At 42.9% G+C, this 17,398-nt stretch overlaps 1 protein-coding gene across 2 annotated transcripts in view; it reads left to right on the top strand.

The window, feature by feature from the left end:
* ARHGEF37 (Rho guanine nucleotide exchange factor 37) overlaps window positions 1-17,398 on the top strand; it is a 360,439-nt gene that overhangs the window by 320,669 nt on the left and 22,372 nt on the right. For both annotated transcript variants that reach the window (XM_078652970.1, XM_078652971.1), the window contains exons 7-11: window positions 362-466; window positions 5,438-5,548; window positions 6,338-6,667; window positions 7,507-7,635; window positions 16,444-16,642. In XM_078652970.1, coding sequence (XP_078509096.1) covers window positions 362-466; window positions 5,438-5,548; window positions 6,338-6,667; window positions 7,507-7,635; window positions 16,444-16,642 — 874 coding nt within the window. The remainder of the gene's footprint in view (window positions 1-361; window positions 467-5,437; window positions 5,549-6,337; window positions 6,668-7,506; window positions 7,636-16,443; window positions 16,643-17,398) is intronic.

Raw genomic sequence — 17,398 nt, 5'->3', positions numbered from 1 at the left:
TCAAATTCCAGTGGCGGTTGATTACACATTTTACCTTATATTTTTATAATTTTATAATCCAATCTTGAAAGAACTGAACATCACTGTTAATATATGTGACTATAGGACAGAGTCACCATTGGTTTGAAGGATTATTAAATTGTATGTGCTCAGTTGATTATTTTGAGGTATGGGCACACTGCATCATATTGTCATTACCACAATGGCCACTGCAGTGTATAGCAGTGGATTGATCTGCATACATAAATACTTTCTTGAAAATATTAAGATATAAAGAGAGTAAACATGTATTATTTTATGACTCACTGTGTGCACAGTGGATTGAAAATACTTCACATGTTCCACTGTTCATCAATTGCAGGTGGATGACAAAGAATATGACATCTTGGTAGAAAAGTTTCAGACTCTGACGTCACGTGTGACCGACTTGAGGGAGAACGTCGCTTCTTACATGAATAATCTTGAGGTAATATTACAATCTCCCCCTCTGTGTTTTGTTCTCTTCAGCATGTCTGGTGGTGTTGGATGAACATTTTAATGAAATGGTTCAGCACTTAGGGAATACGTTGCAGAAATCCAGGGGGAACATTTTGCTCTATGAGTCCCCAGAGGAAGGTAGGAAAAAGAGATATTCTCCCTATTGGGTAATGAAGAAAATTTCTCAAAAGGGCTAAAAGTCGGAATGGATGGACAGGGTCAGTAAGGGGTCATGCGTACCCGCTAGCACGTTAAATGCTGACCACTGGGGCCTCCAGCAGATTTGCTATTTGCAGCGTTGGGTATTTTGCTACCATCTGGCCCAAGGCCAGAGACTGAGCCCCTGCTCTTTTATGAGCTTGAGCAGTCTTCAATCTTGCCCCAGATTTGAATTAGAAGATCCCATCATAAACAAGCATTAAATGACTTGTGGCAGGATGAATTGGTCCCAATCGCTGCAAGAAGTGTGACAAGCATTGATTTTCTGCACCTCCTGAGGGCCCAGTCAGTTCTTCAATATGAGAATACCAATTTCTTGTGTCGTAAATAACACCAGGCCACGCAAGAGCCATATGCAGCGCTATAAATTTGGAATACACTTTTTATTGACAGTGTTATGATTCATGGCACAACTCAAATATTAGTTTGTTGCTGTAAATCTAATTGAAAGGTTAATCTATTCTACTATGAAATAGAGAAATGCGCTATCCGCCACTATAATTATTTTTAAACGTCTGCACCTGTTGTTGCTGTGAGTGGTAAAAATATTTTTAAAATGTTGTCCTGAAGAAGGATCCGGTGCAGAAAAACCCATCAATGGTTCATAGCAGGTTTTGCCATAGTAGTGTCGGCATATTCATTATCTATTTTGGCAAATGTTGCTATTTGTCAGTGATTTAGGTATCTTCTGGTTTTTCCTCTTTTAATAATCAGCATTTATTTGTTGATGGTTAGATATTTCATTTTAGAAATGTATGGTTGTATCGAATGACATTGTTTTAATGTAATATTATGATGTCTGATATATCTGTGAATGTAATTTTAGTTTCCACTTGTTTACATTTATACCGCTTTCATCTGCCAGCATCGATACAAACATTTCTCCTTTAGTCAAACACATGTTAACTGCATATAAGTCCACGCTACAGACATTATGCTTAAGTATGTGTGTACAATTCACAGAACAAGTAGAGAGGTCACTCGTACTGTTGCCTCCTTCCATGGCTGCTGAGGTTGTGCATAATGCATGCTAGTATTACAAGTTTACAGTATATGTAAGGGTGCACACTGCTAGCAATGCATGCTCCAGGAAGCCCTGCGTGCCTTTTTGAAGGCATTTCCCCCCCTCTCAGGACTGGAGTATTTATCGATAACATCACATGTAACTTGAGTGGAAGATGTGAAAAAGGTTGCATGGTGCTTTTACTAGGATGTGCTTGTAGATTTGTCTGTGTAAATTAATATTGACTGAAACTCACGAATGGTGAAACACCAAAGGTCATTCCAAGCCTTAGGATCAAAGAGAAATCAATAAGTGCCAAACGTAAAAAATCAATAATAAGCGAAGTTCTTTGTTGTTGCCATGGAGACAACAGCAGCATTGTTGAAAATGAGCCTCGCATGCAAGGTGGCGCACATCTTCGGATCATGACTGTGTGTGGCACAGCTATTTTCATGGACATTTTACATAGCGTAGTAATCCTTGTGGAGACACCCCACGGCACAGTGATTGTGAGGAGTGGACCATGCACACATTTAATTCAATGGGCATTTTATGTTGTATGGTGGTTTCAATAGGCTGATTGTTGGTAGCCACAGTACAAATGTTGTCAACATTATAAGGCATAGTAAGTGTAATCGGAAAGATCTGTTACGTAGTAATTATAACAGGCATATCCGGCTGCACAGCAACTATAATGACCTTGTAATCTGGCACAGTGATTCTGCTGGGCATATCGCCTGGCATAAAAATTCACAGGGACGTATTTTGTATCCTATTAATCTTGAAGGACATCTTATTTGTCACAGACTGTCATTTTTTTATTGTAATACAGTAACTTCAGTTCACATTTTCACTAGTACAATATTCATGTTTGGCATATATTTTCTGTCAGTTATGGGTATTTCCAGTCTTGTTAATTCAGAGGGGCATAAATTATCTGGCGCTAAAATACAGCTGAGCATATTTTATCACACATTTATTCTGATGCACATTGATGCAGATTGGGACTTTCAATCAATCAATCAATCAATCAAAGGGATGTATAGAAAGCTGATCAAACCCGCTGACTATGTTATTGGAATAACCAAGTCTTAAGAAGTCACTTGAAAGCCAGCACATCTTTTGTGGCGCGAAGATGCTGAGGAGGAGCATTCCAGGCCCCAGCAGCCAGGTAGGAGTACGGCTACACCCCACTTCTTCCTGTCACATAGGTACTGAGGGTCAGAGTGATAGAAAGCTCTGTGAGTCAGAACAAGTCCTTTAAACCTTACTAATTCCTTGATAGGCAACTAGTGCAGCTCTGTCAAGTAAGGTCGAATGTGGACTCTTCTTGAGAGTTTCAGCAGAAGCCACCCTGCAGCATTCTATACTAACGAGTGTCTTTTAAGGAAAATAAGCTGGAAGACCCCAAAAAAGAGAATTAGTGTAGCCCAGCCGCAAAGTGATCAAAGCCTGTATCACCGTATTCTGCTGAGGCTGAGGAAGAAGGTAGAAGAACTTCTTTAGAACTTTCTGAAGTCCAAAGCAAAACCCTACAACACCAGCCACCTGGGGGGGCATAAGTGACAGAAGTGCCAAATTTCAGCCCCAGATTTTGTGCCATGGTGGCAGAGGCGGGTGGGCCGGCACACCACTCGCCCAACAGTCATTATCCCAGCTAGGAGGAGGCAGGCCGAAGAGCAGAATTTTATTTTTACTGCCATTACATTAAAGGTGACTAGACTGCATCCACTGAAACACTGCCATGATACAGGCCTTATATTTACTAAAGGCTTTGGTAGAATTTTTGCCTAAGGTGAGAAGAATCTGTATGTTGTCAGCGTACGGCACTATTTGTATGCCATAGGATTCTGCAAGGGTTGCCAGTGGGGTCATATAAACATTGAACAGTATTGGGCTTAATGCCAAACCCTAGGGTACACCAAAGTCTAACGGGGTAGGTTCCAAAGTGTATGGAGTCATCCTTGCTGATTGACGTCTTCCTGACAGGAAGGACCGGAACCAGGCCAACACAGGGCCACATGCACCGATATCACCAAGTAGCTGCAGAAGTATGAGGTGTGAGGCAGTATCAAAAGCTGCAGCTAGTGGCTCTACCCCTGATGCATCACCAACTTAATGGTGTCTGCAACAGGTTCGTTTTGGAGCTAAAACTGGGGTAAAACCCTGATTGAGAAAGATGTAGCAGTTTGTTATGCTCCAGAAAGCCGGAAAGTTGGTGGCTAATAAGCTTTTCTAAAATCTTGGCAAAGGCCGGCAACAGTGAGATCGGTCTGAAATTGGAAAGGTTAGATTTGTCAGCTTTGTAGGCCAATGATTCCTATGCGTATATGCAGTGGTACCTGGCCTTTAATGCAGGTTGGAAGCATAGGCACCCATGGTGGTTGGTGGCATTTTAAAGAGTCAGTGCCCTTGCATGAGAGTGAGTGAAGGTAACGTTACAGGGAATGTTGTCACAGATGGTGACAGGTGACATTGGGGTATTATTACTGATGTAAACAGGAAGTGCTCACACAGGGGATACCAGAAATGATGGTGAAAGGGGCACTTTAGAATATGGGACAGACAGGGGTGGCTCCTCTGCTATGGCGGAGTAGCGTCGCTCCACTGCTTTTAAGCAGTGTGAAGAAGAGAAACATAAAATGATAATAACTTTAAGTTATTATCATTTTATGCTTCCTGTGTCCTGCTGCTTTGTGGCGTGCGGGTGGGCGGGGCTGCTCTGCTCTCTGAGCAGAGCAGTGGAGGAGTGGTTTGCCCACTCCAAAGTGCACAATGACTGTTTGGTCGGCCTTCTCGAGCCGCACAAACCAGTCATGCGCACTTCCCTGTTTTCCATGCAGGCTATATTACAGGCTGCATGGAGAACACACCCATCCTTCCAGCCCCTGGCTGAGTGCTGTGTCACGGCACTCATACCAATCACAATGCTACACTGCAGTGTTGTGATTGGCTCAGGGGAGGGAGCCTGGCTGCCTGCTTCCTGTTCCTGTCGGAGCAGGAGAGCAGGAGTGGAGAAGACACGGGACCCGTCTTCAAGGTAAGATTAGATATTTATTTTTTTCGGCCCCCCCACCCATGCAAAACCAACAGTGACCCCCTGAGGCCCTCCCCTCACAAATCTCGCCCCCGCCCCCCCAACCGCGAACCATGCCAGCCGCCGCTGGGTACAGACGATACTTAGGTACTGGTGACACTGGCAGTGGTGATCTTTGTGGGTACTAGAGGAATCTGCAGATAGCCTCCTCAGAACTGACTATACCTCTCAAAACCTGTCGTCTCCTGCTGCCTTACGCATGCATCTTGGTTATTAACAGTGCAAAACATTTACATTTACAAAGCAGGCTTGCAACACATTTACATTGAACAATGAATGACCTTATTCTGCCGCTGACTTAGTCGTCATGTCAGCTATTATTTTGCGAGCCTTTGATCTCTTCCCTTAAGAACCCAAAGTCAGCCTCACGAGGTACACTTTACTTTAAAAATTCATAAATCAATAAAGGATCTGCACCTCGGGCTGGCACTGTGCTGTTTTATTTTTTAAATGTGCTTGAGGCTTTATTTGTCCATTCATATTCATTTTCATTCAAAACATGAATTCAAAAATGAAGACATTACATCGTAAAGCGATGGCTGCTTTTTTCTGGGCTGGTTTTTGAAGTTTTTTATCCTGCACTTGATTTTAGAGTCTTTATTGATTCCAGGGTGACATTCTTGTCTATTTGCTTGGTGCAGGCTTACTTGGGAGCGAAACCACACACATGTGAACTGCAAATCCCAGAAGCCACCATTCAGCTCTATCGGAGTTTGTCAGAAGAATTGCAGCAGCAGATCTTCCCAGAGTGTGTAAGTCATGCTAGGCGCCGTGTGTTCAGACCCTTGGCTTCAGTGTGCTAGACCAGTAGATGTAGTAGCACATAGTCAAAAGGCGTTAGTGTTTTTCACACAGCTAGTTAAAGTTACTATCAATTTTAATAAGTGCCTACAAAACAGACATCTTCCTACTTCAAACAGTGTGTTTATGTTGGTGTTTTATGTAGCCCTCCTGTGCAACTTTTAGGCTCTTTTTTCGAGGTATTCCTTGTTTTTTGCCCTGAGCTGCGTCCTCAGGGCAGAACATTCTCCAATTCAAAATTACTACTTTTCAACCCTTTCTAAAAATACTCCGGGAATTTATAATTTTCCCCAAAATATTCCAGGACTGGAGTTACAATAGTAAATAGGCCTCCCGGAATACTTAGTGTTCAGTTGCTCTTTTCCATATATTCTAGGGCTGGAGTTAGAATAGTAAATGTGACTGTCCAGTGTCCGCTGCACCCCCTGCTGCCCAGAGGGCGTAGTTTGAGGCTAAGGTTGTATTATATTGTTTATGGGTGTTATTTGAGGTATATAAGGGCAATAACATCACAAACTTAGCTCCAGAGTTTCCCATCTCCTTAGTACTGCACATCATTTAGTAGGTCTGGCTAGAGGCAGGGTTATGTATAACCAGCGCTGATGTCATAACAAAAAAAATAGAAAGAAACGTGTATTGATAGAGAAGTTATGGTATCCTGATTTGCCTCTTTATGAGAGTTCTATATGCTCTACATCAGTTTTAATGTTATGATTTTTGGTTTCAACATCTTCCTACAGAAGCGGCGGCTGCAGAACCTGGCCTTCCACCCTCTGTGCAATCTCTGCGAGGCCCTGCAGGGACCACAACAGCTCATCAAGAAGCGAGCGGTCAAGCTGCTGGACTACGAACAGCTCCAGGAAAAGAAAGCCGAGACAGGGAGCGTTAGCTATGAGGAGGAGGACGCCATGAACACCTATCGGGCCATCCACTCCATGCTGATGTCTGAGCTGCCCAGAGTCAACGAGCTGGCGGTGCAGTGGCTGCGGAGGATCATCAGTGCCTTCGTGGTCATTCAGCGGGACCTGACCAAGCAGGTGCTTCAAGCGTCCGAAGCGGTGCTGAGCCAGGTAAAGAGAGTCTGCTGTGCTGCTGAGGGCAGTCAGGTCAACCACTAGAGGGGGTCAGGAGGAAGGGGACATTGTCCAGGCCACAGAGAACACACCTCAAAGGTTAGTGAGGGGGAGAGCCCAAGCCAACTTGGATTTAATGATTCTAGAATTGATAATTGATTCATGACACTGGGCAGATTGAACTGAATTGTCCCTTGCATCACATCAGTGGTGGCAGACTTTAGGTAAATATGACCCGAGCTGAAGGTATTGGGAGTACAACTCCCATTAATGTAACAACAGCTACACAGAAAGACCACCTCAAAACTCATTGGGTTCACTCAAAAGCAAATCTTTTTCTTTTCCACCAGAATGGCTATAGTGCTAAAGATGGATGGTGAAAGCGTGGACTAAATGGAAAGCAGAAGGACAAAGGACAAGTCTTAAAAACAGTCAGAAGGACACTAGTGCAGAGAACAAGTCTTATGCTTAATGCTTAACGTGCTGGTGAGATAGATTAAGCCACCTGTGCTGAGACATAGCTTGACTTCGAAAAAACCTTTACTTTGATAATGGCTACTACTTGACCATGCCATGACATAGGGCCTACAAATTTAATATTCTATGGCCAGTCTTAGAAATGTGGGATCCAAAGACAGGTGGAGTCCATGGATTCTCGGTTCTAAGTCAAGGTATGTCGATGTGAGGCAAGTCTATATGAATGTGGTATACATTTCCCTATTCAGTTCCCCAACCCTGATCAATCGAACCATGACATTCATGTAGTGCAGTGTTTTCAACATGACTTGTTCCTTATACAAGTGAGCTACTAAATTGTCTTTTTTTTCCCTTCATAGTTGCCACACAGCCAAGTTCCCCAGAACTTGTTCTGGAAAATGGTCGAGGACTCTTTCCGCCAATTTGATCCCCAACTGAGTGAGCTCTGCAGAAACTTTGAGCTTGTAATGCCAGCCCTGCCAGTGCAGGTATGCTTAAAAATATGGAATGTGTAGAAGTACCGCTCGAAGAAAATCATGTATAGATTTACTTTGTCATTAGAATGCTGGGAAAGCTGGCACTCCTGCTGGTGACGTTAAATTTGAATTGCTGAAACTGCATACCTCTCTACAGGTAACACTGCAAAGACATAAATGTTTCCAGCTCAACGTGGAAGAGGATGTAGCCTTACGGCTAGAGCAGTCGACCTTGAAGCTGGGGAACCAGGTTTGAGTCTTGGCAACGGCGCTCAACATCCTGTGATTCTGGGCAAATCACTTAATCTCCCTGTGCCTAACAAAAAATGAATGTGTCCTCATGTAACGAAACTGGTGCTATGTAAAGCGCTCTGATACCCGATGTCTCGGGTCTAGTTCGTGTTATATAAAACTCAAAACAAAAAAAAGGAAGAACATTTGAGCATAGTATGCAGAGCTGGTCCATAGATATCATTAAACTCCCTCACAAAGCTAGAGTTTGAGGCATACCCCGAAAGACAGAGTGATACCACAAAATTTATGTCATGTGGTCCTCATTGTCACCAGGTACAGATGAAGTCACATGCACAGCCCTGCAGCACCGAATCCTTGCTATGCCCAGCCGAAAGGAGACTGTTTATCTATAGAGCTTTGTGGTATTTCCTTGAGGGGGAAGGTCCAGATATCAAACAGCTGGGGTACAGGCATGTTAGATGGCGTGCCCTTTCAACAATGTCATTTATCATGCAGACTAGTTTCTGTAAATTGAATATTACATAATGTGATAGACAGACACATGTTGTCTCCCGCTGTACACAGTGTTCTAATGTAATATATTTTTGCATTTATACAGTGCTTGCTACCCCTGACGTGGGTCTGAAGTTAGTAAATACTACACAGTGGGAGAGTGCTTGGCTGCAAGAGCGCAATAACTGTAGCAAAGCCTACATGGGAAGCAATTTTGATGTACTGCTTGAGACACCAATGTGGTGCTCTTACCTTGCATTTGGTGACTCCACTCCAGCGTGCAATGGGAGGAAGAGGTGTGGGAGATAGAGCACATGACTTTTGTGTTGATTTATTTTTGATTCTGCCTACTTATGCCTGACTATATGTAGACGGCAGGAGTTTTCCTGGATTTGCAATGGATTCATGCTGTCATTGTGCATGGTCTGTTTGATCCCTTAGAATGTAAGGGCATCCACCCATAGTCAATTGTTGTGGATGATATCAGACCGCCTACAGCTTAGACTGGTACAGGCATTCATGGTATCAGTCTACCGCCTTCATTACAAGTGGCCTCTTTATTCCGATGAGTCCGGTAACAGCAGTTACCAGTCCTGTGGGATTTATGAGCTCCATGATGTTTCCACAAATCTGTTTAGTTTCAAATTCAGAGTTCTGATGCTGACAGCAGTCAAAATCTCTTTTACCCTCGGCATCCGCTGGTTGGTAATGCAGAGATTGTGAGGGTAATGACCCCTTCTTTGCATCCCTTCCAGATGACAAGTGTGGTTGGTGAGAAATCGAAAGTTAGGACACAAGGGTGGTGAGTTGGCCACTGATTGGCAGGACATCAGATACAGAACATTGGTGATTACTTAAAATGGTGTGAGGTCCATCAGGCCACCAGGTCAGCACAGACCATTGCCTATGCCATCTCAGCAGAACATCGCCCCTCATACTTAGAGGTCCTTGCCACGCTGGCGGGGATCTCTCTGTCTTGAAAGGAGCCCCCACTGCTGTTGCTCTATGGACGTCAGGAAAGTTTTGTCGAGCCAGTTCTATGTTTGGTATGCTCACTTGACAAATCCTTTTTGTTTTTTTTTAAGAAGAAACTTCTAAAGCAAGAGGTTCTTCTTAAAAACAATAAAATCAATGACCCGGATACGCAGGGAGTTTTCACCCTAAACAGTGAGGATCATTGAGTGATTTCTTTACCCTCGCTCGGAAATCTTGTAATCGTTGCCACGCCATAAAAAAGGTATGGGATATTTCAGTATGATCGGAGTCCCAGTATTGGATGGGCTGTCAGCACAGAGCTATCCAATGGCAGAGCCTTCTGAGGCTCCATTATTGGAAACTCAGCACTTTTCCTAACTCTTCATGCAGCAGGGATACTGCAAATGTGGCTGGTGGGAAAGCTGCTGATTTACAGTGGGGTGGGACCACTTTCAATTTATGGTGAGGAGGAGCACCACCATTTTAAGGCAAAGCGGAACCGTCTCCAAATTATGGCAGCGCTCCTGCTCTGCCAAACTGCAAATAACCCCATTGGTCCTTCTGTCCCTCCCAGACTCTCCACTTCCAGTCCAAACTGAGGTCACCATTCAGTCCTTTGAGAGCACAATAGGCCATGCAGGAATAGGAGGCAGAGATTTTCAGATTTCAAGCACTGGTTACTTGTTGCTGGGAAAAATCTCTGACATTCCATGTCAGAGATTCCTAAATTTTAAATGAGCCCAGTTTTTCCTCCTTTTGTAAATTTCAGATGGGCTGTGAAGATACTTAGAAATTGATGGTAAATAAAAAAGATATCCATGCATGCTCTATTGCAATTCTGTTTAAACTACATACTCACAGGCAAAGGGCGGGCCCTCTGTGGCCCTCAGAGGCCTGAGGAGCCTGGCCTGGGCCAGAAATTCTGCCTGACTGCCATTAGCTCACGGACAGTGGGACAGTGGGACATCTGAACTGTAAGTTGGCTAACCATTCATGTTACTCACTATTGTGACCTATTAGGCTATTGACACTTTGAGACTGCCAGTTGTACTTGCCAACATCTCCTTCCGCCTCATTGCCGTGTACTCGTAGGGTCTGTCATGAATTGCCCAAAAACCAGAAGCATGGCTGCTGCAGGAGTAAAGAAACTGACTGGTACCCTCGATGATTTCATTGTCCGCACCAATGCTTTAATTGATGAAGGAATTACACTTATGGACAGAAGGGTGTCTCAAGATCTAGCCGCGGATAGACGTTCCTCTTTAGGTGCTATTGCTCAAGCTTGTACTCCTAATAGTGTATCTGTTCAGAACAATCTAGGAAAGGTACAGAACGATGGTCTAGGCTCCCAGGAAGGCCTGGAGGCAACTCCTAATCTCTCGTTGCTAGTGGCCCAGCTGAAAATGAGACCAATAACCTATCCATAGCTAGTGCTTTAAATCAAAGGGGTATGAAAGAGGAGGCAATTCCTAAACAGAAGATTAATAATCAAAAGACCAATAAACACACCACACGCAAGGGGGAAAAAGCCAACATTGGCAAGGATCAAGATCTAACTATTTTAGATTCTGCGCCTTTGAATGTGAGCAGCAATCCAGTTGCTCATACTAATGATGTTAGGGGAGGCCTCCAGGCAAACATTGGCCTACCATTAAGTCTCCCAGATGAAACTGTTTTAGATAGCAGTTTGGAGGAAATTCTGGAACTTAGCGGTGTAGTAAATAATCAAGTTAGAGGTAGTGAGGACAGTAGTAGCCTGAGCATGGCTAATAATGACATCTTTGAAATGCTAAAGATTCTCCTCGAACCCATCGAGGTTAGGTTACGATGTTTGGAAACAGTATTAAAAAATATTCATAAAGATATTAGTGCCCCTAGCTTTAACTTGAATAATGAAGTTCCTCCTGTAAAAACTATGACGAACAGGCCACCCGTAGCTGGTAAAAGTGTTCCTACCACTAATCAACCATCAAAATTATACCAACAACTAAAACTCCCGCCCGATTAATAAAGTAGTGTCAGTCCCACAAACTCCCAAACTACAACAGGATAAAGATGACCCAGTAAAAAGGGAGGTGCGTAGAAATATACACTTACCCCCAAAAGCTGCACCGTACGTTGTGGTTCTCACAGGAGTCCCTCAATTAGATACAAATTCAAATGAAAATAATGGGGGACTTGTAAATAAAACCATCCATTGGTTGAATGATAACTACCCTCTCCCGCCAGCTATCAGAAGTAATATTCTGATGGTTGAAAGGGCTCCATGGATTGGGTATAATAAAAAAAGGGCACACGGCGATTGCGTGGTAATAACATTTGAGAACCCACGAACTGCCGAATACATCACATCAAGACCCCCAAGAAACCATGGTTTGTCTATTACGGCTAGGGCACTATCTTATTTTTACCCTGAGGGTGAACACCCGGACAACAGGTGGAGTTGGACCAGGGACAACTGACACCAAGGAGGTAACAAGGGTCTGGTTTCTGATAGCAACCATTATAACACACAATGGGGAGGGAGAAATGAAGATGGTTGGAATGTGGTTAAACATAGAGCGAGGCCTCCTTACTGCCATCCACAAAGCCACGATTCAGGATGGTCAGGCAATCTGCAATTCCCTCCGATCTTTCCGTGTTATAACCGGTTTGATTGTTTGGAAGCGGTGGATTGCCTCCCCATGACAAAAGAAGAGGTTTTTAAGAAAACTAAACCTGTAGATTTGGGGCTTATAAATCTTTTGGGGTGTGTGGAGACACATGAAATTCATGGGGTAGATGAGATTACACAAGGGAGTCAGGGTAGTCAAACTGGAGCTATTGCAGAAGCGTTACCCATAGAAGAATATTGCAAGGTGGTTTTTTGGAATGTGGCAGGTTTAAAACAGAAAATTTCCAATCCATCCTGGGGTGATGTTATTGACGACGTGGGCATACTAGCCTTACAAGAAACTTGGACCACCGCACCAATACACCTTAATGGCTATAAAACTTATTTTACACCTGCGGTGGGGGTTGCACACGGAAGACCCAAGGGAGGATTGACTGTGTATATATCGAACCTGCTAGTTTATGATAAGATCTCCTTTTCATCTGGATCCAGTTACTATCAGAAAATAGTGATAGACACAAGGAAGGGTCCAACGATTGTTCTTATTAATTTTTATAATAACTGTTTAAGTAGCATGATTAAGGATGTACTTGCCACTATAACTGTAGACATACAGCATGAATTTGATATAAAAAAAAAAGGGTGAAGTCATGGTATTATGGGGGGGTGATTTTAATTGTACTCTGTGTAAAAAGGGTCAGAAGGGTATTTGCGGCCTGATGTTGGAACAGGATATTAACTTGACGCATTTTCAACATACCCTACTAGGTGATTCATTAAATGAGATGATTTTTAATTTTGATTTCGGGTTTACAAATGAGTTAGCCCACCACACAATGCCATTTGTTCCAACATTTGTGGGGCGGGGGGCTTCGTCTATTATTGATTTTAGTTTGTGTACACATAGCTCTGCGGGCAGATTGATTAACTCTAGTATCATGGACCTACCATTAAGTGACCACTACCCACAGGTAGTAAAAATGGAGAACCTATTTGCTGCACCCGATCATATAGTAGGTTCCAGGTATATGGCGCAGGATGTGAAGCTAGGTACTCAAAACGGTTATAGCCTTAAATGGAGTAGAGTGGTCCCGGTTGATTTTTTGTCCAAACTACTGAATAAGTGTATGAGTAGCTTTTTGATCTGTTTGAACGAGCATGCTGAGAGTAATGAAATCTTAACTCATTTTAATATTATTTCTACCACAATTAAGGAGGCGTTGTGGGTTGCAAGGAAAAACTCCTAAAGTCTAACAGGAAATGGTTCGACAAGAAATGTACTAAAGCTTTAACAGAGCTTAGACACGCGATACACAAAAGACCACGGGATGTAACCCTAATTAGAAATTTGAGGAGGGACTATAACATAGTACTGAAGGATAGGAAGGTCTCCATAAAAAGGGAGGCTTGGGATGAATTATGTGCGGCGTCACAATCAAAGGATTCGGCAGCTTTTTGGAGGGTTATTAACACCCCCCTCCTATATGAAAAAAAGGCACCAATGGAAATCGCCGTCCCAGAAGATGAGTGGGTGGCGCATTTTTCCTCCCTTTACAGGGCTGTGGAACCAGTCCTTGATACAGGCCAGGACCCTACGCTGTCAAATTTAGATACATCTAAAGTCTTGGTTGTAACCCTTCCTGAAGTTCTTGCTAGCTTGAAGGCAACCAAGGGGGGTAAGGCGGCTGGACCAGATGGTATACCAGCAGACCTCTATAAGGCCAACACCGAATTATGGGGGCCACTGCTAGTCCAGCTTTTTAATGTTGCTTTGGCAAAAGGTTTAGTTCCTACCTGGTTTACATCGATTATAGTCCCAATCTTCAAGAAAGGTGACAGGCAGAATTGCACGTGTTACAGGCCAATTTCTTTATTGGACTCTTCTATAAAAAGTTTGGGGAGAGTGGTTTTAGATAAGCTGCAAATCTGGGCAGAAGATAATGGGGTGCTAAGTGATTTTCAATTTGGGTTCCAAAGGGGTTTAGGGACTATAGAGCAAGGACTGAATTTGTTTATCTTGCAACAGAAGTATATAAGGGTTAAAAAACAACATCTATACCTCACTTTTGTTGACTTATCGTCAGCTTTTGATTGTGTGTCACACAATAAATTGTGGGCAATTATGGTTGAATTGGGGGTAGACAATGCTATTATATGCTTCTTGAGAGATCTATATTCCGGGGCCACTGCAAGTGTCCGTCATGGGAAAGATGGAGAATGTAGTAGACAATTTGGGATTGGTCGGGGTGTGTACGCCAAGGGTGCGTTTTAGCCCCCTTTTTATTTTTGCTATATATAAATGGCTTGGAGAAACGTCTTGTGCAGGAGGGTAGGGACATGCCTATGGTGGGTGGGAGGCCTGTCCCTGCCCTGATGTACGCTGACGACGCTGTTTTGATGGCACGAACCCCAATGGCACTACAAATTTTGGTTACATCTTTTAATAGCTTCATGCTTGGCTTAGACTTGAAAATGAACTGCTCCAAAACTCTATCTATGTATTGTGGGTCAAGAACAAGCAAGCATCTGAAGCCAATTTTTATAAATTCCAATCCCTTAGAAAAGACCTCCATCTTCCCATATCTGGGAATTTTGTTTCATGAAAGTGGCTCATGGACTAGTGCAATTTATGCTAGATCTCTGTTGTTTTCCAAAACTATCATGGCCCTACAATGTTTTATGAAAAAATTAGGGAAAAAACCCATAAAGGAAATTTTAACTATTTATAAGGCAACCTGTTTAGCGGTAGCCACCTATGGATCAGGTTTGTGGGGTTACTCAAATATTAGTTCAATTCAAACTATGGAAAATAAATTTCTACGTTACATCTTGTCCGTGCCTGAAAGTACTGCTACCATGATATGCCATGCTGAATTGGGAGTGCTTTATGTTACTGATACGATTAAGATCCAGCCAATCCTTCTTTGGCATAGGGTTTGGACAAATGACGAATGTGTGGTTAACCGGGCCATTTTAAAGGACATTTTAGCATTGGACAATATTAATGATTTCAAATGGATATGCTATGTCAGAAACTTTCTCGAAGAATTAAGTCGTGCCCAATACTTTGAGGATCCCTTATCAATGGCATTCATATCAAGAAGAGACCTGAAAAATTTGTGTATTACCCATCTTAGGGACAAAAGACATTTAGAGGAGGCGAGAAAAAAGACTGTTTCTGCTCATCAGGATACTCTATGTGGAGAGAAACTACAGCCATATTTATCATTGTATATGTCCAACCATGAGCGTTTCCTTCTAACCCGGTTTAGACTTAACATTGTTTTTAGGGTTTTATCTTTTCCTGTGATGAATTGTTGGTCGAAAGATTTATGCTTTTGTCCATGTGATGATGTGTCCCCACAATCTGATATACATATTTTATTTTTTTGTAAATTTTACACCTTTTTTCGAAAGAAACTTATCATCCCTATTCTTAAAGACTTAAATATATACAGATGCCGCTTAGCGTTTTTAGAGTGCCAGAAAATGGAAACTGTTTTTATGGTAGCCTCAGTTGCTGAATTTTTTAAATCTGTTTTTAAATGTCGTAAATTGATCCAAATGAATTAATCATCATGTTGTACACATGTACCTAAGTTTGGTGTTATTTCCTTCTGGGTGATTTTAAATAATGATCACATGACTCCTCTGTAAACTGTACCTTTTTATGCTACTTTTATGGTTATTTTTTGCTTTTTAACCGAATAAAGTATTTGAATCTGAATCTGACATACTCACAACACTCTCTGGGCCATATTATCAACAAACTACAATAAATATCGCAGAGCGCGCTTAGCACGTTTTTTCTATCGCTGAATTTCATCGCCGAGTTGGCGTGTCATTATCAACGCTTATCTCAAAGGCGATAAGAAATCCAGTGACAGACTGCGAAAATGATCATTAGCATGTGAAATCCAGCGATGATTTCACAGCGCTAATGAAAAGCTTTGTAATAGGGGAGGGTGTACTTAATCATACAATCCACCTCCCATAGACATTAATGCGATAATGCAATAATGGGGCAGCGTTGATAGTAGAACGAAGCTGTGTTTGCGACGTTATTCAATGGAGTTATTGTAAGGAACTCCTACTTTGCATCTAATTAGTGATGTGTATTGCTAAGATGCGTAGCGTTAGAAGTTCGGCTGCTAACATGCGCTGATGCATGTTAGCGCCGCCTTGTTAATAGGGCGATAAGAATATCGCCGCTTTAACGGCAAAAAGTGCTGCTAAAGCGGCGATACTGCCCTTGATAATATGCCCCTCTGTCTTTGGTTCCACACTTGCTTCATTACCTTAAATGTGATCTACAATAGTGGATCTTTTGCACTAATTTTTCCTTTAAAAAGCAATAATTCTAGCGGTTTTGACGTGTCAAGTGCATAAAATGCTATTGTGGTAAAGGTCACCGTTGTGGTAATTTCTTTTGTGCTTATTCCTGTAAATTGTAACTGATGCTGTGTCCTGTTCCCGGTTTTCAGCAATCATTAAGCCCAAAAACAGAGAAACTAGTACTCTCCTTCGTGAAGAAGCATGGCCCGGACAAAATCTATCACGTGACTGGGAACATCAGTGGCAGCAAGGAACTGGACCTGACTCTGCAGCGAGGACACATTGTGGCGCTCCTGCAGGACATGGACACTAAAGGAAACAAACTGCGTTGGCTGGTGGATGCCGGAGGTGAGATTCACAGCCACAGTTCACTGAAATTACCTTTGATCAGATTCTAGCCCAGTGGTGGCTGCCTCAGAAAGGGGGGTGGTGGGCCAGGGGGATGACAAAATAATAAAAAATAAACTTACCTGTCGCCGTCGCAGCCGCCGCTGCCTCTGCTCCATCTGTAGAACCAGAAGCAATCAGGCTCCTTGCTTCTCCCAGCCTATCACAATGCTGCATCAGCAGCATTGTGATTGGTCTGAATGGCCAAACAGGCCGCTCAGGCAGTACCTGGGAGCCTGGGCATGTTCTCCACAGGCTGTGCAACACAGCCCGGTGGAGAACATGCTAAGTGCACATGACGGTTTGGCTGGCTCTTTAGGGAGTGCAAACCACTCCTCACTGTTTTTCTTTTTTTTCACTGCTTGCTGAGCAGTGGGGCGACCCTCCTCTGCCTTAGCGGAGGAGCTGCCACTGTTCTATGCACTATGTAGGGGACCCCCTCTGAAAGACAATAACGATCAGGGAGAAGAGGGAAAGTAATAACAGAACACAAAAATAATCTCCCACCAGACCTTAAATTATTATACACACAAATTAATCCAAATGGAAAGTGTGAGCAACCAAGATAACTTATTCATCAAAAAACAAATACTCCAACAATTAGGATCTGTATCATAACAGATTATAGTGGAACTGTATTTACAGTGGTATTTTATTCCTGGTTGGAGAGGCTCTTGTGAGGGCTATATATCTGGGAGGTCCTGAGGAAGGTGGCAT

The sequence above is a fragment of the Lissotriton helveticus genome, chromosome 7 (assembly GCF_964261635.1).
Source record: "Lissotriton helveticus chromosome 7, aLisHel1.1, whole genome shotgun sequence".
Classification (NCBI taxonomy): Eukaryota; Metazoa; Chordata; class Amphibia; order Caudata; family Salamandridae; genus Lissotriton; species Lissotriton helveticus.
Note: the sequence above shows the minus strand (reverse complement) of the source record. Positions and strands in the feature narration are given on the sequence as shown.